The sequence below is a fragment of the Schistocerca serialis genome, chromosome 9 (assembly GCF_023864345.2).
Source record: "Schistocerca serialis cubense isolate TAMUIC-IGC-003099 chromosome 9, iqSchSeri2.2, whole genome shotgun sequence".
NCBI classification, from domain to species: Eukaryota; Metazoa; Arthropoda; class Insecta; order Orthoptera; family Acrididae; genus Schistocerca; species Schistocerca serialis.
In genome coordinates, this window is record NC_064646.1 from 375,801,090 (window position 1) to 375,824,171 (window position 23,082).

Consider the following 23,082-nt stretch of genomic DNA (forward strand, 5'->3'; position numbering starts at 1 on the left):
TGGGTAGATCACATAACTAATGAGGAGGTATTGAATAGAATTGGGGAGAAGAGGAGTTTGTGGCACAACTTAACTAGAAGAAGGGATCGGTTGGTAGGACATGTTCTGAGGCATCAAGGGATCACCAATTTAGTACTGGAGTTCAGCGTGGAGGGTAAAAATCTTAGAGGGGGACCAAGAGATGAATACACTAAGCAAATTCAGAAGGATGTAGGCTGCAGTAGGTACTGGGAGATGAAGAAGCTTGCACAGGATAGAGTAGCATGTAGAGCTGCATCAAACCAGTCTCAGGACTGAAGACCACAACAACAACAACATAGTATAAATGATTAAGGCTCAGCAAGCACTATTGAACTATTCTAATAGATTTTCTTTGAATATTATGTAGTTCAAATTGCAGGCTGGATTATATGTTCTGTACATGAAGTAGTGAATTTTCTAGTAAATAAAATGTGAAATAGTGAAGGTAGTGCCAGCATTAGTAACTAGAGATGTGTGACTGTAATTGGACTTCTTTTTTAATGTTTAATATGGATGTAATGATGCAAAATAGCATGCGTATGGGCAAAAACACTATTTGTGAGAAAACCATTACAGCTACAGGCAGAATTCAAGAGCTAATGAAATTTGCATCCTAAGTCATATGTAATATGTATCTGTAACATTATAGTATTTATATGTTTTTGGAAGTCTAATGCTACTCACATCAGTGCGAGGGTATAGGTAACGGCAGCCATTTTTGTGTGGCAACTTGGATTTCAGCAGGAGTTTGAGTGGAGTTAGCATATGTATAGGACGTGTGTGGCTGTAAGTGTCCTTGTATGTTTAACTGAAATATTTTCTAAGTCGTCAGTTGAGGACAAAAGTTTCGCATGTGACAATCATAAAGAACTCTGAAATATTTTAAGCATGTGTGGACTTAGAAAAAGTTGCATCGCATGGACTGGTTGGTTGGGACTTGTAAATATTTCATGAGTATCGATCGTGAAGAGTTTGAAACATTTTTCAGATGAGGTCTCTAAATTTCGGTTTAGGTGACTTAGTTTAAACTTCTATGAACTGTTCTGCATTTATCTTTGATGGTGATCTGCAGTTCAAAAATCATTAGTGTGCAGTAATGGAACTTCAGCGTAGAAGTGTGCTGATGAACTTTATTCTGTAGGGATTTTCTAAAGTTTAAGTGAACATGTGATGTTGGTCAACTTATGTTCTAGTTCTGACTGATATTATTTTAATAATAAGCGGTTGTTTAATAACTTCAGTCTGGAAAAGTAAGAAGTTAATGTTATTTCACAGCGAATTCCTGACTGCCTTGTGACTGATTTCATTTGGGTTCATCCAATAGATGCATTGTTTAGTCCCTCTACTGTAACATAGCCAATGTTTTAAAATCCAACCATGCATCAGGAGACCCTACGAAGATTTTTGATAGAACATCAAACTATGGCATTTGTTTCATCCTTTTTAGTATGTGGAGAATGGTCATCAAATTTAGTGAGAAGGTGATTTATAAAAGACAATCATAATCCATGAGCTAAAATTTGACATCTCGTAACATCAGTGCCTTAGGTGGTGAAATTAATAATAGGAACACAGAAAATTATCTTGAGCACATATTCAAAAAATAATATCCACGGGGTTTTTAAGTTACTGTGTAAGTTAACGAATATTGCAGACATTAAAGAACAGGAAGTGGAGCAGTATTATGATTGCCTTTTTAATTGGACAGCAAAAGGTTTAAAGCAACAGCAAAAACCAATGTAAGCATATTAAAAGGTTTTTTTATTGCCCACTCTTTTCAGCTAATGTCTTGACAGTGCTGCTGGAAAATGGTAGATTGAATCCAAACTTTAAAATTTTAATTTAAAATTACTTCAGTTGTCATGTTTTCAGAAAATAGAGTTCTCATATAAAACCAGGAAACAGTTTTAAAATGAAGACTGTAAAGTGTGTATAAGCTTGGACAAAGTCATGATCTTACTAACTGTTACCAAAATTGAAAGTAATTTCTCTCCATTACATTGTCATCAGCACATGAGGAGGAGGAGGTGGGGGAGGAGAGTAGTATGAGTACAAGTAGTTGGGGAAAAACAGTTTCCACTTACAGAATTAGAAACAGTTGTGTGTGTAACTCAAACTTCTTTATACGTTAATTGCTTGTATTTTCTTCTTGTTCCAACAGGTTGCTGTATCATCGGACAACTGTTGCTGCATGCATTGTGCTTCTAGTTTTCTTCTTCATGTTTTTCAATACAGCTGGTCCCCATCAGCAGGTATCTATAATTTCTGTTATTATAAACTAGTGACAGTTTCCTTAATTTTATGAAGCATTTTATAAAGCATTTGGAGGTAGAAAAGTAAAACAAGAATCAGCTGAAGCAATTTAACTAAACCTGCACCTATAATAAGATAGCCACATCTCCACCATCATTTGGTTTGATTTCATTTATTTGTTCATTCAGGGATCATCTCACAGTGATATAAGTTTTGTCATAATACAATGAAAATAACTAGCTCAAAATCTACATACACACAAAATGCGTTTTCATGAGGATAGGACAGGTGCACATACACACTATACTCTCTTAGTTACAAGTACTGATCCAAGGCATGCCAGTATACATGATTTTTTGGTAATTCCAGTATGTATTGTCAGCTGAAATTTGGCATGTAGATTTCAAGTAACATTAAGAGTGCCAAAAAAAATATGGTTGTATTAAATGTCAGACTGTTCCCTTGTCAGATATCTCATTCTATGTCTTACTATGTGAGTGGAGACATTATCATCTGCCAATCTCCTACTGAGATATTCATGCACCACTGAATAAACAAGGTCACTTCCAATGGTATCATAGACCTTTCTTGTCATCACTTGCATTGTTAAGTTTATTTAACCCCTTTGAACATCATATTATTACTGCCCAAATTATTGCAGAATCTCTACCAAGTGTCACAGGTGGATGAAGATGTGACTAGATTTTCCAATACATAAAGACATCCTGTAGTCAGAAACAGTTGTATTTCAGCTAGTTAGTTAGTTACGTGTTCCATCGGTCAATAACGCAGAAAACCTTTATGATGTGGAACGTGTCAAATGCACAAGAAATGCACGCAGGAAACAAGTTCTTTTTCTTTTTTGTTTACATTATAGTGTTATACCTAAATATTTCTATTATCTGTCCCATTCCCTTAAATGGCACAAAATGCATATATTATATATCCATATTTATTTACTCATATTCAAGAATTCATCTGTGGTATAGGATGAGTTGTCATGGAGGTATGATTTCAATTTGTTTTTGAAACTATCACTGCTGTCTGGCAGACATTTTATTTCATCTGGTAATTTATCAAAAAATTTTATAGCAGCATATTTTACCCCTTTCTGTGCCAAAGATAGGTTAAGTAAAGGATAGTGTAGGTCTTTCTTTTTTTCTGGTATTGTAATCGTGAATGTCGCTGTTGATTTTAAACTGGTCCATGCTGTTGAGAAAAAAGTTCATTACTGAGTAAATGTACTGTGAAGCAGTAGTAAGAATTCCCAACCTTTTAAACAGATGCCTGCAAGATGTGCGACTAAGTACCCCACACATTATTCTAACTACTTTCTTTTGAGCAGTGAATACCTTTTGCCTAAGTGTTGAGTTGCCCCAGAATATTATTCCATATGACACCAGAGAGTGGAAGTTTGCAAAGTATGTTAACTTACTAATTTCTACATCCTCAAAATTTGCAATTGTTCAGATTGCAAAAGTTGCTGAATCTAGTCGCTTCAGGAGATCCAAAATATGAATTTTCCAATTAAGATTCTCATCTATATGTACACCCAAAACCTTAGTATGCTCAACTCTGGCTACTGACTTCTTTTGATGTGTTATGTTTATTGAAGGAATTATACTTTTTGCAGCAGAAAATTGGATGTAATGTGTTTTTTCAAAGTTCAGAGCAAGCCCATTTGCAGAAAAACAATTAATAACTATTCCAAAGACAATATTTATATCATTTTCTATTGAACTTTCTTTTACCCGATTAATAATTATGCTTGTATCATCAGTAAACAGTGTCAGTTCAGCATCTTGTTTCACATAAGAAGGAAGGTCATTCACATACATCAAGAACAGGAGGGGACCTATGATCGAACCTTGTGGAACACCTAATGTAATTTCACTCCAGTTAGTTGAAGTGGCAAACTCCTTTGAATCATTTGAAGCATATCGGCAATCATTTCTGTAACACTGTCCTTCTGCATCTTCATCAATAAGTCAAGCACAACTTGCCCCCCCTCCCTCTCACTCCCGCCCCCACTCACTCCCCCCTCCCTCTCACTCCCCCCTCCCTCTCACTCCCCCCCTCCCTCTCACTCCCCCCTTCCCTCTCACTCCCCCCTTCCCTCTCACTCCCCCCTTCCCTCTCACTCCCCCCTTCCCTCTCACTCCCCCCTTCCCTCTCACTCCCCCCTTCCCTCTCACTCCCCCCCTTCCCTCTCACTCCCCCCCTTCCCTCTCACTCCCCCCCTTCCCTCTCACTCCCCCCCTTCCCTCTCACTCCCCCCCTTCCCTCTCACTCCCCCCCTTCCCTCTCACTCCCCCCCTTCCCTCTCACTCCCCCCCTTCCCTCTCACTCCCCCCCTTCCCTCTCACTCCCCCCCTTCCCTCTCACTCCCCCCCTTCCCTCTCACTCCCCCCCTTCCCTCTCACTCCCCCCCTTCCCTCTCACTCCCCCCCTTCCCTCTCACTCCCCCCCTTCCCTCTCACTCCCCCCCTTCCCTCTCACACGCCCCCATTCCCTCTCACACGCCCCCATTCCCTCTCACACCCTCCCTCTTCCCTCTCACACCCTCCCCCTTCCCTCTCACTCCCCCCCCTTCCCTCTCACTCCCCCCTCCCCCACCCTCTCTCACTAGCCCCTCCCCCACCCTCTCTCCGGCCATCATGATTTAGGTTTTCCGTGATTTCAGAAAACGGATAATGGGTACAGCTCCAATGAGTATTCTGTTGCAAATCACACACATATATAGTACATAAACTACTAAAAATGCAGTTTGGTGTCGGCTCTGTAACTTTTACCAAATGTTTAACAATTGTATTTACAAGATGGATATTTCTTCTGATAGTACAATACACCGTTAAAATTTTGTCTGTATTTTCAAATATTGCGTTACTACTATTCCTAATGTCAACTTTTAACTGTAAGATCAAGTACTTTCCACTGTTTTCACTTGCGTATCATCAACCATAAAACACACAACCATCCAACCTAACCTAGACCTTGGGCTGCGCTGAACGTAAGTCTGCCATCACAACCAACATTCGAGGTGGAATGAATTGATAGATCAATATCACACTCTTGAAAGTCCTTATCACTAAATACATGGGATGTAGGACGGCTTAAACATGGTGTGAATGGAATTTTCACAGTGTAGTTTACATTTATTTATCATCCTTTTCAATATCCCTTTCATATCACATAAAGACTTCAATGACACAGTGCACCGATACTCATTTTGCATACTTACGTTATCAATTGTGGCTCTTTTATATTGTCAATTTTTCAAGAGTCATTTTGAATCTCAACGATTCTCTCTTGTAGATGTGGATGAGTATATAGAGCAGCCAATAATCAAAATGGGAACTATGTCTGGAAAACCAGGAGGATTATTAAACTTTTTAACTGCTGCTAATTACTGGCAATATAATTCACATTATACAACTGTGCCAGGATGGTTCCTTTGAAAGGGCACGGCCGATTTCCTTCCCAATCCTTCCCTAACCCGAGCTTGCGCTCCGTCTCTAATGACCTCGTTGTTGATGGGACGTTAAACACTAACCACCACCACCACCCTCTCCACTAGCCCCTCCCCCACCCTCTCTCACTCGCCCCTTCCCTCTCTCTCTCTCTCTCTCTCTCTCTCTCTCTCTCTCTCTCTCTCACTACAACCCCCTCCCTCTCTCTCGCTACCCACCCTCCCTCTCTCTCGCTCTCTACTACAGTATTCCATTGAACAAAGGAGTGTCATGAACTCAGTACTGTGATGCTATATTTATTTGCTGTAGATATATAGGTATGTTTTGCACATTTGGTGGTTATTGTCACAGACACTCAACCTCATTTGCAAGTCTGTAAGGTGCAACACGTTTATTGATCAACACACAACCATAGCAGAGAGGCATTCTTGGCTCAAAATACTGAAAAATATGTTTATAATAGCATCATTGCATTACGGACAAATTGGATAAAAATCTCTGGAAATGTGTCGCTTATGCCAGTCAGTTAATATATTGTCTAGCTATTTTAGCTGTATAAAACAAATGAACAGAGTAAGGGTAACAACTTGCTTCATAGATGAGGCATTGAGTGATCTAAGGCATATAAAAAGGCTCTAAATGCTAATAAGCTTGTGGAAGGTTTCCTTCAGGACCAACTGGTGCATGCATGCACCCAATATTAACACCTGCACAGCTAAATTTTTCTGGCTGACAATGTTGTAGCAGCACTGCAGCTCAAGTGGTGGTGTAATGGTTGGAGTAGTTGAGGGAGAAATGAAACGAAGAGGAGAAGGGAAGGTTGTTGATGGCTGGAAGAGACAGCAAGCTCATGTGGAACCAGCGAGCAAGCTCTGATGCAGTCAGGGGGAAGTTCTGCGTGTCACACTTAGATGTGCACGGGTAGACTCTAGTGGGGATACAGAATTGAAAAAGAGGTAGACAGGTAGACTGTGATAAAGACGATGTGAAGTGAGGGACACGGGGTCAGGGATGTAGGCAGTAGGGATGGGCTAAACTGTGATTTTCTGATATCAGTGATTTCTGTGAATGCTACTTTTTGGTAACTGTGATTTGTCACAGTTAAGAATCTCAATTAACGAACTCACAACTTGTATCCCTCTGCTACTTGTGTCATTTCTGCTACTTGTGTCATTTCTGCGACGTCTGTCATTTCTGCGACGTCTGTCATTTCTGCGACGTCTGTCATTTCTGCGACGTCTGTCATTTCTGCGACGTCTGTCATTTCTGCGACGTCTGTCATTTCTGCGACGTCTGTCATTTGTCATCTTAGATGGTAAACTGTCAGCGGTTGAAAGTAAGATGTGAACTGTGTCAATGCAACTGAGAAATACGTTCTCACCTGTATAGGTGATTATTTGTCAGGGCCTAAGGTTACCATTTCAGTAACCGAGCTGGCAAAGTATTGCATGAAATGGTATTATTAATGTGTCTGATTCTTCCTCAGTTGTTACATGATACACAAAAGATATGCTTTTTAACAGACAAAATTTCATCTCAATAAAACAGTTTGTATTAAATATGTTTTACATAAGTTATTCCTTTGGTTTTAGTTTTATATTAATGGAACAAGTGTGAAAATATTGATAGTGTGATGCTGAGAACCACACACAAATTACCACAGAGTATCATAAGATTTTATGTTTAGACTACGGATTCTAACCACGTTGATACATTCACAAGTATCTGAACCACATTGTCAGTCATTCGACATAGTGATAATTCAAAATATCAGTGACAGCAGAACTGGAAAGTTGCACAGCATCTTTACACAGTCTTCGTCAGAAGTAAGGTTAGTTTCTAAGTTTGTGACGTAACATAGGGGCATCATCTGTGCAAAGTGTGAAACCTCCTCCCACTAAATTGCTTTCATTACAAGATATATTAACAGTTGTATAATGTGAATTATATTGCCAGTAATTAGCAGCAGTTAAAAAGTTTAATAATCCTCCTGGTTTTCCAGACATAGTTCCCATTTTGATTATTGGCTGCTCTATATACTCATCCACATCTACAAGAGATAATCGTTGAGATTCAAAATGACTCTTGAAAAATTGACAATATAAAAGAGCCATAATTGATAACGTAAGTATGCAAAATGAGTATCGGTGCACTGTGTCATTGAAGTCTTTATGTGATATGAAAGGGATATTGAAAAGGATGATAAATAAATGTAAACTACACTGTGAAAATTCCATTCACACCATGTTTAAGCCGTCCTACATCCCATGTATTTAGTGATAAGGACTTTCAAGAGTGTGATATTGATCTATCAATTCATCCCACCTCGAATGTTGGTTGTTGATGGCAGACTTACCTTCAGCGCAGCCCAAGGTCTAGGGTTAGGTTGGATGGTTGTGTGTTTTATGGTTGATGATATGCAAGTGAAAACAGTGGACAGTACTTGATCTTACAGTTAAAAGTTGACATTAGGAATAGTAGTAACGCAATATTTGAAAATACAGACAAAATTTTAACGGTGTATTGTACTATCAGAAGAAATATCCATCTTGTAAATACAATTGTTAAACATTTGGTAAAAGTTACAGAGCCGACACCAGACTGCATTTTTAGTAGTTTATGTACGATATATGTGTGTGATTTGCAACAGAATACTCATTGGAGCTGTACCCATTATCCGTTTTCTGAAATTACCATGCAATTTTAGCTTTTATGGGGAAAAATGCATTTAAATACGCAACGAAAATTCCTAGCTACACTATAGGTTTGTCTATTAGCACAACCTTTATTCGTCCTTCAAATTCCTTGGCTGCACCAATTGTCAACTGAGTATAAAATCGGAGCAAATTATCTTCTTGGTTCAGTTTTTTGACTATAAGTATGTAATACATCCATATCGTGAGACACAAGGTTCTTAGAACAAAATACAGATATAGGTCAGCAGATGGCACATGGCATCTAATGTTAACTGCGCATTTTAGTTACTACTTGGGACTTCTACTTGCGATTTGTCACAAAAATCAAAGTTAAGACTCAGTAGCGTGTCACAAAGAAAAACGGTAGTACATAGATAGGCTGTCAGATGGCACATGGCATCGAATGTTGACTGCACTTTTTAGTTGCTACTTGAGACGTGTCACTGAAATCGCAGCTAGATAAAAGGTTCACAGGAAGTACAAAATTTGACCAACAGATGGAACATGACACTGAATGTTAAGTGCTACTTGCAACTCCTAGTTGTGACTGAAATTGTAGCTAGATTCTGTTAAGTTGATGTGATATCTGTGACTTCAGAGTCACAGTGGTTTATAAGACATACCCAATGTCTTCCTCACCCGTAATAGGCAGGTTTAGGACAGGAGCCAGAACAGCATTGATCAACCAGTGGCAGAACAGCATTGATCAACCAGTGGCAGAACACGCTGCTGAGCAAACCGTGCTGAATTAGGATAGCTCTTCTGCAGCCTGTGCAATCCATCAATCAATACCCCAACCACTCCCCCCCCCCCCCCCCCCCCCCCACCAAAAAAAAAAAAAAAAAAAAAAAAACACCCTCTGTTTTCCCTCATTACTAATTTCTCTGAACTGCATGGATGGGAGTTGTCCTTAAACACATCGTCTGATCCTGCAGTCCTCTAGTCTCAATTGGTGCTAGCCTGTCCCACTTACAACCCTATTCCTATGCCGCCAACTGCACTTATTTTACACTTATATCCTCCTCCTGTATGCTCTCTCTCTCTCTCTCTCTCTCTCTCTCTCTCTCTCTCTCTCTCTCTCACACACACACACACACACACACACACACACACACACACACACACACACGCTCTCTCTCTGTGTATCTAGCCCACCCGTCTGTCATTTTGGCCTATATGGGAGTGACATCACTGTTGCCAAATTCATATCCCTAGCATCTGCCTCCTCCTCCTCCTCCTCCTCCTCCTTTCTTCTTCCTCTTCCTCTTTCCCCTCCTGCCACCAGCTTCCAGTTACCCTTCCCTACAACTCTCCATCCCTCCTCTCATTCTCCTCTGTCCCATGTGTCTGGTACGAACTGTCACCCCCAGATGATGTGCAGTGCCAGTGAAGTGTTGTCAGCTGGGACAGTGTACAGATGCGTGCATGGTGCTTTTTGAAGCTGAGCAACATTTTCAGTCTTGTGCCTATTGGCCACCAATTTGTTGCCTTAATCCTTTAAGTTAGAAAATGTTTTACTTAATATAATAATGAAAAACATGCCAATATGTACCTTTTGTGAAAGGAAGTAAATAAAATTGTTCAACTTATTATATATTTCGAAGTCCACCATGAGCTATGTGGTGATTAATATTCATACCAATGGATCAGGAGCATAAAGCCTGTGCTGAAAAGTTTTATAAAATCTGCAGCTAATTGACAATATCAACTTACGTTAGTAAACGTACGCCCTCAGTAAGATGAAGTTCCCAAAGGAATGGGATTCGCAACCACATTTAGACCATGCATATAAGTACATATTTGTAGCCACTCCAGTATCAATGAGTTTCATGACTTCCAAAAAATGTTTCTTCAAGCACAGGGTGTAAGTCTACCTGCTGCATCTGTACTCGACATTTCACCCAAGGGTCAACATCACAGTGTGTTACCAGATTACCATAAGTTACTGTAGAAATAGTAACTCTACCATTTGCATCAGTCTCTCCCAAGACTAATGAAACTTGCTTTGCTTTTTTGATACTTCTCCCCAGCAATTCATTAAATGAGCAGCCAGACCTTCATACTTTATGTAATTATAACTATGCCACACCGATGAAGTCATTCCCACAGACCTAAAAGAAATAGTCACAAATGTCAGCATGATCTGATCAACCATAAAAACCAACCAAAAAGGAGTAAAGGAGTAAATAATAAATGAATTGAGTGCAGAAACTGTTTTCATCATGTTACATATTTCCAGTTACCATCCTACACGTGCACTGTTATGGAAATAATTCATATTATCTCAACGTTAAAATTTTCCAGATAATCTGTGGCACAATATGATTTATAATGTTCATTCCTCTTTAGAAGAAGAATTTGATGGGGTGTAACAAGGAACTGAATCCACAAAAATCTGTTTGATTGGAATTTCAACACTATAAGGAAAAGGATAGATTGCTATTCATCGTAAAGATGACACATTGAATTCAAGACACACAATGAAAAGATTGATACATATTTAGCTTTTTGTCAAACCCTTTTTCAGAAAAGCGCACGCACACACACACACACACACACACACACACACACACACACACACACACACACACACACACACACTCTATATAGTGTCTGTCTACAACTCAGTGTCGTCTTTATGGTGAGTAGCAGTCCTTATATTGTGTCTGTCTACAACTCAGTGTCATCTTTATGGTGAGTAGCAGTCTATGCGTTTCTTATGTTGTCGACAGTCTTTGTTTACTACACCACACAGAAAAAAACTAGCAATAAAATTCTTGGAAATGACTCCCAAATTGATTTTATACTTTATAATATAGGAAATGTTACTGTGGATTGAATTACTGTTATTTAAACCAGCAAATATTAGAAGAGTAAATCCACGGGTGGCAGATGTTTGCTGAGTGCAAAACAAGCTCTGGAGACAAGTGCCTCAAAGGCAGTAAATATCCATATCATTACTCACTTGTTTGCTGATATCTCAAGTCTGCTGACTTAGAAACATGATATTCATATTTATCAGAGAACCTATGGTGAAAGTTGAATTTTTTGTTCCATTATTGTGCATCAGATAATTGTCTTAATAGGAATTGTTACTCTGCAGTAAGTAACTAGTGATGGTGTCTATAAAATCTTAATGCATAATTGGCTAGTTCATGGCATGTTATTTTTTAGTAATAAGCAAAAGTTTTGCCTACTTTACTGTATTTCCATGACTGTCAGTATTTCTGATTCTAATGTCAGATGCAAACAGTTTAAATAAATCCTTCAGTTTTGCATAAGGTGTACTTTTCTTGTTCCGAATCCTTTTTATCTTGAAAATCTGAATATGTTTAGCCAACCCTAAACAATATAAACAGCCGCCCAGGGGACTTGTGTTTCTTTCGTGAGTTCGTGCATGCCGCACGTGGGGTCCCGAGCTGTTGCAGCCCATTCTTCCTGCCCTGGCTGCATTTCCTTCTTCATGCCGCCCCCCCCCCCCCCCCAGCCTTCCCAATCTTCACTCCTTCCTTGCTACCCCCTCCTTTCCCCTCTCTTGGTGTTCTGAATTATGTCAACCTTATTATCTACCTATTTCCCTGCATTGCTTGCAGTTTTGCGCCTCCTGCCTGTTCTCTTTCATCCCTTTTGGAGTTGAGGTCACAGCTTCAGGTTTGACCTCCACTTCTACATTTTGTGTTTTTAGTGTGAGCCATTTGGGGAAGAACTCCGGCTCTCCCTAGTGCTATGACGTGGATTCTTCTCGCCCCTTCCTCCCCCATTTCCTTCCCTGCTGTAGCCCCTCTTGACCTCATTAAGTCACCAGCGTGTGTAGCCAGTCAGTGTGGTGGGGCTGTTATGCATACATCTGGCTAAGCCCCTGACAACACAGGGATCACACTACTGATACATGAACTTTTCCCTCCCCCATGTACACCAAGGAGTGGTTGCTTGTCTTGCTGGAGCATTGGAATTCCTGGCAACAGCCGCCATGCCAGGTGGTCTTTGCTGTGGCTGGGTGGTGTCCTTGGGGAGAGCCCCTGATCAAAGTAGGTAGTATCAGGATGAATGCTTGGTGCATGAAGTGTATCAAGCTGCAAAAATCTGGCTGTTTTCAAATGGCCATCTTTTTGAATGATAATCGAACATTGAATGTTGCTTCATATGACTTGGCAGCCTTCCCTTCCCTGGCTACACCCTGGGAGGAGGGCAAGGCTCGCTGTATTTGGATGAAACACTTTCCCTGCTATGTCGTCTGTACTAGGGTGGATGGGGACACATGCACCTCCACAAAGCCCTTTTTTTTTTTTTTTTTTTTTTTTTTTTTTTTTTTTTTTTTTTTTTTTTTTTTTTTGGGGGGGGGGAATATGGAGGACAAGTTTGGTGAAGAGGAATCTCTCATTAAGATACGGTCGGGCTCCCTGTTGGTCAAAGCTTCTTCTGCCACCCAGTCTACAGTTCTTCGAGCTTGTGATAATCTTGGCGATATCCCAGTGGTTATTACCCTCCATCAGTCTCTGAATATAGTCCTGGAAGTGATTTTTCATAGGGACCTCATCCTGCAAACTGATGAGAAACTCTGGGCTAATCTGGAGCGACATGGCGTTCATTTTGTTAGACATGTATAGAAGAAAACCGCACTGATGCCCACCTTAATTATAGCTTTTGAGGGAGATGGAGGAGGTAAAGGTTACGTGCTACGGTGTGACATGAAGCTGTATGTCCCACCACCGGTAAGGTGCTTTTGCTGCTTGCGTTTTCAGCATATGTCTTCCCGCTGTATGGTGGACCCTCTGTTTGACCACAGTTTTTGGCTGCCGAGGCCAGATGCCATACACAGTGGTCGTGTGTGTTAGAGTTGATTTTGAAGAAGGCCTTTTGGCCGAAAGCTTGTTTATTAGCAGTCTTTTTGTTGTGCCTGTTGTAACTCTGTGTCTATACTATAGGGTGAGTAGCAATTTATCCATTCCATAATATTGGCATTATTCTATCCTGGATTTTCCATTGTTTGATTTCATTCTACTTCACATTTTGAAAACAATATGGGGACTAATTCTTATATTTTTCTGAAAAATGTTTAAACATTCTCCTTTAGGTCCATATCTTTCATTGTATTATCTAAAGAAACACATTCGTGCACATTATTTTCCACTACATCAAGATTTGTGTAATTGGATGTGGTAAGTATTCACGCATGTGGTCAAAGGACTTACGGAAGGGAAAAATATTTTGCTTGCTTTGTTAAATTAATGTCTCAGTAATTATTTAGATTACTTTGAGGTAATAAACATTACAGCTTTTCATTTGTCCGCTTGTAGTAAAACCATATGTAGAGTTAATATTTTGGTTATGCGTGCAATAAGAAGATATTGGTGTGCAGGGATGTTGTGATGATAGAATTCAAATACAAATGAGCACTGCGTTAAATATTGTATTCAATGGTGACGTAACGTGGTGTGAGTGTAGATGGTTATCATAATTGGCCTCAGCTAACTAACCTTGAAAAGTTAGACATTTCAGTAACTTGTGATGGAATAGTGGCTGTCTGTCTGACCTTTTAGTTTTATATTATGTGTTTAAATGAAGGACAGAATTTCTGGTGATCGCTTAATTTCAGAAGGTGAAATGTTTACACAGTTCTAGCTTTTGGACCTATTAGTTCCTTCCTCAGAGAGAGAGAGGGGGGAGATGGCTTGGAGAACGTCAAAAAGAAGGGCAGGACACTAACGACATGATAAGAAGGGTCCACTTGTACTGAGGATGTATAGGTGTAAATTGAGAGAAAATGTAAATGGTAGGAAATTAAATTTTAACTGACGACTTGTAGGCAGGTCCCTCTCATACTAAGGTTAGAGTGTGTGGGTCTTAGTTTTCAACTTCCTTCAGTGTATCCCTCTCTCCTCCCTGAGGAAAGAAGTAATAGTTCAAATGGTTCCAAAAGGCAGAATTGTGGCATCAGTTACTTTGATGTGTGTCTTTTGGGTCAGCTAAACATTTTGCCTTGTGAAGCAATTATATATATTTGAATTTCCTCTGTGCTTATTGTGGATTTCATCAGTATGTACAGGTGCTGCGGTCAAAGATGGTATGGTGCCTATACTGGGTGGGGCTGGGAGTCTTGTCTTCTGTAGGCCTTGGCACAGGCCTGCATACATTCCTGCTCTACCTCGGCCCGCACATTGCGTCTGTTACCCTTGCAGCCTATGAATGTGGCAGCTTGAACTTCCCAGAGCCACCTTATCCTGATGAGTAAGTAGTCATAATGATATTTTGAAAAGGAAATACAAAGGACTAAAACATCCATATGAATGTGAAGTATGTATTTAGTACTGCTTCAACTTGGTACAAAAGCACTTGCCCACGAAAGGCAAAGGTCCCGAGTTCGAGTCTCAGTCCGGAACACAGTTTCAGTCTGTCAGGAAGTTTCAATGAATTGATAGGTTGTGCAGCAAACCATTGGCAAAGGTTCTCCCAATGTGGATGACTGGTAAGCGTAAGGTCCTGTGCTCATTGAAGATGATATGAATACACAGGTTGCTTATGAAGTATCCCTCATGCCATTTGTCTTGAACTGATCTCTGGCTTGTTCTAGACAGCTGATAGAAATTGCTCTTTATGATTAGGTGTAACAACAAGCTTCCTTGGTCAGTAGTCTGTGATGCTCCGGATCCTGTCTTGGCAACATTACAAAACCCAATGATGTAAGTCAGGTGACTTTACTGTCTTCAGTCTGGAAACACTATCTGATGCAGCCGTGTTGCCTCGTGTCCATTACCTAACAAAATGAATATCCTGCCACATTTGAGTGGAGCACTTTCAGTTAACTCACTATGTGCAGTACATGCATGCAATCAATACATTGAAGGTAGATGAATGATAAATGTAAACAAGTCTGTCTGGTAATACAACATCCTAGGGGTACAGAGGGTACAGAGATAAGTGAAGGGTTCAGGTTGTACCTGCAAAGCTGTTGAATGTCAATTTTCATTAATAACTCAAAAACTGAGGATTTTCGGACATATGTTTATCAGAATATTTTTCTTTTTTTAGTGTAACAAACCTGTTCCCATAGTTTGTAAAAGTATTTTTGAAACAGTTGTATAAACTATTCTCCATATTAAGCTGATAAGGCAGAAATAGTGCTCTCTGCTGATAATGCGAGCATCATAATCAAACCCAACAGTGCTGCAACAAGAGTAAGAGCTATAAATGATACATTCAAAAGTTTATTGATTAATTATTGGCAAATGATCTATCACTTTAAAAGAATCAGTTCTTTACAAGGCAAGATACATCACATCAATAACCATACAGAAGCAGGTGGGAGGTTGACTGTGTAAAACCAGTTGTTCAAAATTCCTAGGTGTTCATATTGATAAGAACTAGAATCGGAAGTCACAGATTAGATCTTCCTCAAACACTTAATTGCTGATTTTGCCGTTGAAAATGTTACAAAATTAGCTTACATTGCATACTTTTTTCATTGATGCCCTATGAAATAATTTTCTGGGGCAGTTCCACACTCTGACAAAAAGTAGTCATTGCAAAGAAATATGCTGTAAGGGTAATATTTGATTTCCGTTCTCTGAACTTCATGCAGCCAACTGTTCAAAAAAGAATAAGCTTACTATTAGCAGCCTCACAGTACATTTATTCTCTTATGAAGTTCATTGTGAAGAAACTGGCACAATTTGAAAATGACTGTAACATTCACAATTATAACATTGGGAACAAAAATAGCTTAAGTTATCCACAATTTAAGCTTACTCTTGCACAGAAAGGGCCAGAGTATGTAAGCATAAAAATATTTGACCGCCTTATATATGTTAATTGAAGATACTGGTAGGTAATGAGAGATTCAAAAAGAAATTGAAATTGTAATAATTTCTGAGTACATGGTATCTCTATGTGGTTGGATTTATCAAATTTTATTGCGGATTTAGATTTTTTAAAGTCTAGTTAAGTAAATGGCCAAACTGTAGCCACATTTTCACACACAAAATTTGTTTCCTGTGAACCTACTGATGCACTTCAAATCATAGCCTGTTTTACCACGTATGATTCACAGAGCATGCAGGAAACTAATGTATCTGTTTTTCACTTTGCTACCTGCTTACGAATAGATTATAATCCCGTAATCATATTTATTACCCATGTGCCGCATCAAATCACAGGCTCATGAACTCGTCAATCTGTTATAAGCATTCCAAGTGGGCGGAGAATCATTTAGTTAATTTTGTGTACACATGTTGTCATATTCATATGTTTTGAAGTAAAACTATACTACAATAATGTAAAATATGTGTAGTATCACCTAGTGTAAATGAAAGATTGAATGGCTCGAGAAAATATTGTGTTTTTAGAGGCAATACATGTATATTATTCTGAAATATTACATGTTATTTGAGCGTACCAAAATAAATATCATTCTTGCACAGAATCATATGCAGTGATCACCCAGACCAACAGTGGAAGGCCAGCATCTTGAATATCATGGCAAAGGTGCGATTGGAGGCAATGATGTGGGGTGCGGGCACAGCCCTAGGTGAGCTGCCTCCGTACTTCATGGCACGTGCAGCTAGACTTTCTGGCTATGATCCTGATGATGAGGATGATTTAAATGAATTTGAAGAATTGCAGCGCAAGAAGAATGATCCACAGCGGATGGTAGGGTGCTTGTTACATTTTCTATACTAACTCTATATTCTCTTCAGATTTTGATGGACTTGTCAGCAATTTTCTTCAGAGTTTACAACTTTCTGAAACAAAAAAACACACACATATTTTGAAGTTTTGTAGTAACTTTGTGTGATGTAAAATGATATTACATGAGTAACATATATTTTTGTTTAAAATAGCTTTTTACATTAAACCACCACATACTTCAAATTTCGCGTACTTTGCTCCTATTTCTTTCCTGTCTTCGGGTTTGTCGTTAACTGTTGCTACTTAATCAACATGCTAACGCTATTACCTTTTGCTATACTTGTATTTCTGCAGCCCCAAATCATAATTTTCAGGTTCCAGCAAACACTTATCACTTTTCAAATAAGTTGGGTTTCATTTCTATACAGATAGTACTTTAAATGTTTTGCTTTCTGTATTCGTAAATATTTCTCACGTAACTTATGCCATTGAAAGTTATTTCATTTGGTGGATACACTATGATGACCTGATGGATTGAGAAATATCAGATGCTTTTGTTTTGAAGGAAATTTTACTGTTCAAGAAAACTTAAACAGTAAACCACAAGATGTATTAGCAGAGGAAGTGGTACAGCCTATTGCTAAAAGTTGTTCAGATAGTGTAGCAATTAATATTTTCATTGTGGCTGAACATTTGACTTCAGTGAATAACTTTGAGAAGAGAGAAAATGCATCCAGAGAGAAAGAATGCATCCACACAAAAAAATAATTGGAAATTTATGATCGTAGATGCACACATGGCTAACAACAAATGTTTTCTCTTGGAGCACTTACATTTGAACAGTGAAATGCTTAATGCTGTCATGACATACATTTTCTTTACTGAAGTCTCTCTCTCTCTCTCTCTCTCTCTCTCTCTCTCTCTCTCTCTCTCTCTCTCATTTTCTAGTGATAACGAATGTTTTGAATTGCAGACGACTCTTGATGCTGCAAAGCTGTTCATTGAAAGGATGGTTGAGAAGGTTGGATTTCTTGGGATCTTAGCATGTGCATCAGTAAGTATTCAGACAGATTGATAGTTTTATTGTTGCATTATTTTGTATTATTTCTGTGAAACCTTATTTGTTCTACACTTTTCAGATACCAAATCCATTATTTGACTTAGCTGGAATAACCTGTGGGCATTTCTTAGTTCCTTTTTGGACGTTCTTTGGTGCTACACTGATTGGAAAGGCTGTGATAAAAATGCACATTCAGAAGATGTTTGTGATAATTGCATTTAATGAAACACTGGTGGAGAAAGCAGTAAGCATGTTAGCATATGTTCCTTACATCGGTCCCAAACTCCAGGAACCCTTTAAAGAATATCTTGTAAAGCAGAAACTGAAACTACATCGAAGATCAGGATCTCCTTTGCCATCAGTGAGTATATCTTTTCATCTCATAATTCCATAAAACACAATTTCACTATAGAATTACAATATTCGACATTACAAGTGTTTGAATTTTAGTAAACTAAATGTGAAAGCTCCAAATGTTGATACGAGTAGAAATAATGTAATTAGTATTAATGTTGTGTGTAGAACACAGTATGTGACAAAAAATGATTGGTGGACAAGCACCATGGTAACCTGCTGAGTCGTTGTATGTTTGAGAGGCATGTGTATAATGATGCCACTAATCGTATGTATGACTTCGTCTCCCCCTCCCCCACCCTCCCCCTCTTCCCAGGGGCCTAACGACTCTTCGGTGGGTATGTGTGTGGTGTGCATAGGTCCCCAAGCTTTTTGCACATTAAGGACAAGTCCAGTGAAGTTGATCCCTTAAACAAGATGAGATATGGCTCCCTTCTTCTGCCATCCAGTTTGCCTTCCTCCACACCTGCAACCATTCAGGAGACATTCCAGTGAATATTGCTCCTCACAAGTCTTACTGATATGACACAAGATGTAATTTTCCATAGGCACTTCCTCCTCCAATTTGATGATGAACTTAGGGCTCATCTGAACGATGTGGTGTTCATTTCATCCAGCATATCCAGAGGCACTAAGGGCAGTCATGTAGACACTGGCGTATGCATCATAGCCTTTGAGGGGGGATACTCTGTCCGAGAAAGTTAGGGTGATGGTATGCAGATGCGACATCAAATCATTCATTCTATCTCCCATGCATTGCTTCTGTCATTTCAGGTTCGGTCACACGTCCTCCCTATGCAATGCCACTCCCATCTGTGGCCCCCCCTGCAGGTCCAGGGGTGAGAATAGGCCCGAGGTATCCCTGCCTGTCGCAAGAGGCAACTAGAAGTAGTCTCACTTTTTGGCCCTAAGTTAAGGTCCCATTTTATGGTTTGACCTGCCACTTCCCAAATTCTACAGAAGTGCAGGCCATATGGGGAAGGACGCTTACGTGGTGCACGAGTTATCCATAGTGCACTTAGATTCAATCTCCTGAACCTCTTGTCATGGCTTTGCATCTCCACCTGCAATTAAACTATCTGGGGTATGTCACCTTCTTCCGTTTTCTCTCCTGTGTTCTTTTGCCCCCATGACAATATTTGATTTCTCTGCACCCAATATCCAACACGGTAGCCAGTCCGTTGTGGTGGGGCCGTCAGGTACCCATTTGGTTGTAGCCACCTGACAACACAGGGATCGCACTGCTGATGTCTGAGCTGTAAACTCCCCACGTATGCCAAGGAGTAGATGCTTGTCTTTCTGGGGCATCAGGACTGCCAGCAAGGGCCTTTGCTGTGGCTGGGTGGTGGCACCCGTAGGGAGAGGCCCGGATCTGAATGGGAGGCATCAGGGCAGATGACCCGAAATGACTTGCTGGTTACCATATGGCACCAGCAGTCTCGAAGAAGGGCAAGATTGAGTACAGTGGTGACAGATATGACCCTAAATTTTTACCTCCCTCGCTACACCACGTGAGGAATATAGGGCTACAGAAAGAAGAGAGCCATATTCACCTTGGTATTTAGTCTGTAGCAGAATGGACGGGGACTCCTTTCTACCTGCAAAGCCTCAAGTTATTGTTGAACATGTTGAGGATAAGTTTGGGGAAGTGACAGTGGTGTCCAAGATGAGAAGTGGTACAGTCTTGATTCAGACAGCATCCCCAGCCCAATCCAGGGCGGTACTCTCTTGTGACCGATTGGGTGATATTCCTGTTTCCACCACACCCCATAAAATCCTCAACATGGTCCAGGGGATTATTTTCCATTATGACCTCCTGTTGCAATCTGACAATGAGCTCTGCATCAATCTAGAACGGCGGGGTGTTCATTTCATCTGGCACATTTACAGGGGACCCAACGACAACAGGGTTTATACTGTCCCTTCATCTTGGCCTTTGAGGGTGATTCATTTCCTGAAAAAGTCAAGGTGATGGTGTACCGCTGTGGTGTTAAACCATACGTCCCTCCCCCTATGGTGTTTTAAGTGCTGGTAATTTGGGCGAGCCAAAAGCTGCTGGACGAAGAGCTTCACAGTCTTCCTCTGTGCCTGAAGCTACTTTGGAGAAGTCCTCCCAGCAAGTGCATAAAGAGAAGCAAAGAAAGAAGTCTGCTAAGGAAAAGGACCCCTCGGTGGCCCCAACACCACCGCTCCCTACAAGTTCTGCACCTGAGGATGAGGTGCAGATCTTAGCATCCCCTGAGGGCCAGAATCTCACTGATGACTCATCCACAATAGAAATGGATACAAATACTCGATCGGCGGCAGCAAGTGATCCTGAGGTGTAACCTGCCTCCTTGCATGCTTCATGTCTTCCCAGACTCACAATATCATCATCCTCCAGTGGAATTGCTGCGGCTTTTTCCACCTCCCTGACTGAGCTACAGCATCTTTTAAGCTGTACACGTGCTTTCTGCATTGCCGTCCAGGAAACCTGGTTCCCGGCAATGTGGACCCCTGCCGTCCACGGCTGTAGGGGATATTACAAGAACTGTAGCAACCATAATAGTGTCAGGTGGAGTTTATGTCTATGTCCTGAACTCAATAGGCAGTGAACCTGTGCCCCTTCAAACCCCTCTTGAAGCTATGGCTGTCAGGATAAGGATGACGCAGGAAATAACAGTCTGCAACATTTATCTTCCTCCAGGTGGTGCAGTACCTATGAACGCATTGGCTGCACTGATTCATCAACTCCCTAAACGTTTCCTACTTTTGGGAGATTTTAACACCCATAACCCATTGTGGAGTGACACTGTGCTTACTGGCCGAGGTAGAGATGTCGAAATTTTCCTGTCTCAACTCGACCTCTGCCTCTTAAATACTGGGGCCCCCACACATTTCATTGTGGCTCATGGCACTTATTCGGCCATTGATTTTCACTCTGCAGCCCAGGACTTCTCCCATCTGTCCACTGGAGAGCCCATGATGACTTATGTGGTAGTGACCACTTTCCCATCTTCCTGTCACTCCCCAAGCACCATTCCCCCAGACATCTACCAAGGTGGGCTTTAAATGAGGCAGACTGGGAAGCTTTCACCTCTGCTGTCACCTTTGAATCTCCCCCTATATGGTACCATCGATGTGGTATGAACCGTGATTTTACTTTCAACTTCTTTTCTTGAAGAATTTACTTTATTTACTTGCAATTCATCAAGAACATTAACACATTTAATCACACTAGGTGAGCATGGAAGTAGTTGCCAGGGAGTAACTGATGAAAATGAAATCACCTTTAACAAATGGGAATTTTATTCATAAAAGCCTTTTCAAAAGAGATTAAAAACTTACAAGCAGAAAAGCCCCCTTGAAACATCAAGTTACAATTTTATTTAGAGGCAGAAAGAACAATATTGACAGTATGAGCCTCCGGGCTGAGAAGCTTGCCGCTCCCTTTCAACACGACCGTAGTCACGACTGCTCGCAACAACATTTGAAAGACTACACTTTTGCAAATCTGCAACACACCAGATTACTTTAAACTAAAAATATTAACAACTCACACAAGCACATAAACTATGCACTGCGTAGGAGGGATGTAAGTGGTACAAAACACTAACATTAGAAAAATTAACTTGCCACCGAAGGTGCAACTTGATTTTTAAAAAAAAAAACTCTTTTGGTGGAAGGGTGGCAACTTTATACACTAAAATGGCCATTTAAGTAAAAACCCGTGAAATGCAGTCTCACAAAAAATATACAAACATGTTCTACATTACACATATACCGCCTCTCAAGACGATAGGCAAGATAAAAACATATTTCAGGAATTCGGCCATTACACTTCAAGGAATAAATTCGTTAACACCCAACCCAACAAACATGACAGAGGCAGCTATTAATGTATGCAGACCGACAGACAGACACTAACTGCCTAACAAATGTGAACTAGAGACAGACAAGCAAGTTGGGGACGAGAGACTGACCCAGAACACAAGTAGAATTTAACAAGTAAATGAAACAACATATTAGCAATAACTTAACTCCTAATAAGTGGCGATGTCTGGCAAAGACCTAGCGCAGCACCCCCAAACGCTCTCCCGAACCGTCCGCTGCCAGCCACTTCAATGGACACAGGAAGCTGCGCCAATCTCCCGTCTCACGGCGTCACAGCTCACGCCGACCAGACCAATGTCGTGGGTTGACTCCTGTTGCTCCCGTGTCGGCCACGAAGCCACTACTCACTACACGGCGTGGCCCACTGGCTGCCACGTGGCGACCTCGCATGCACCAACGCTCAAGCGGGACAAGGCATCTTGTGTCTCAGTGCGCGACCCACCAACCGATTGATCCAACCAACCTTAAAGGTCGATCTGAACGACAGACATCCTGGCACTCCAGATGGCAGATCGACATTGACTAAGCTATCACTTGGTTGGACCCAACATGCCCTCAGGCTACCCGACATCCCTGCCCAAGGAAGAGACTGACCTACCGAACAATCCAACCGCCAGTGTCCATTGCCTGATCAAACTCGAGCAGACTGGTGGCCTAACACATACTAGCACTCCGGATGACAGACACACTGACTGCCCCACGCTGACCCGGCTGACCAACTGACCATCTT

The 23,082-nt window shown here is 40.7% G+C and overlaps 1 protein-coding gene across 4 annotated transcripts in view; it reads left to right on the top strand.

The window, feature by feature from the left end:
• The window catches only part of LOC126418709 (vacuole membrane protein 1), a 91,793-nt gene that overhangs the window by 52,591 nt on the left and 16,120 nt on the right, over positions 1-23,082 (top strand). For all 4 annotated transcript variants that reach the window (XM_050085612.1, XM_050085609.1, XM_050085611.1 and 1 more), the window contains 5 exons: positions 2,183-2,273; positions 14,478-14,668; positions 16,858-17,086; positions 18,039-18,119; positions 18,205-18,486. In XM_050085612.1, coding sequence (XP_049941569.1) covers positions 2,183-2,273; positions 14,478-14,668; positions 16,858-17,086; positions 18,039-18,119; positions 18,205-18,486 — 874 coding nt within the window. The remainder of the gene's footprint in view (positions 1-2,182; positions 2,274-14,477; positions 14,669-16,857; positions 17,087-18,038; positions 18,120-18,204; positions 18,487-23,082) is intronic.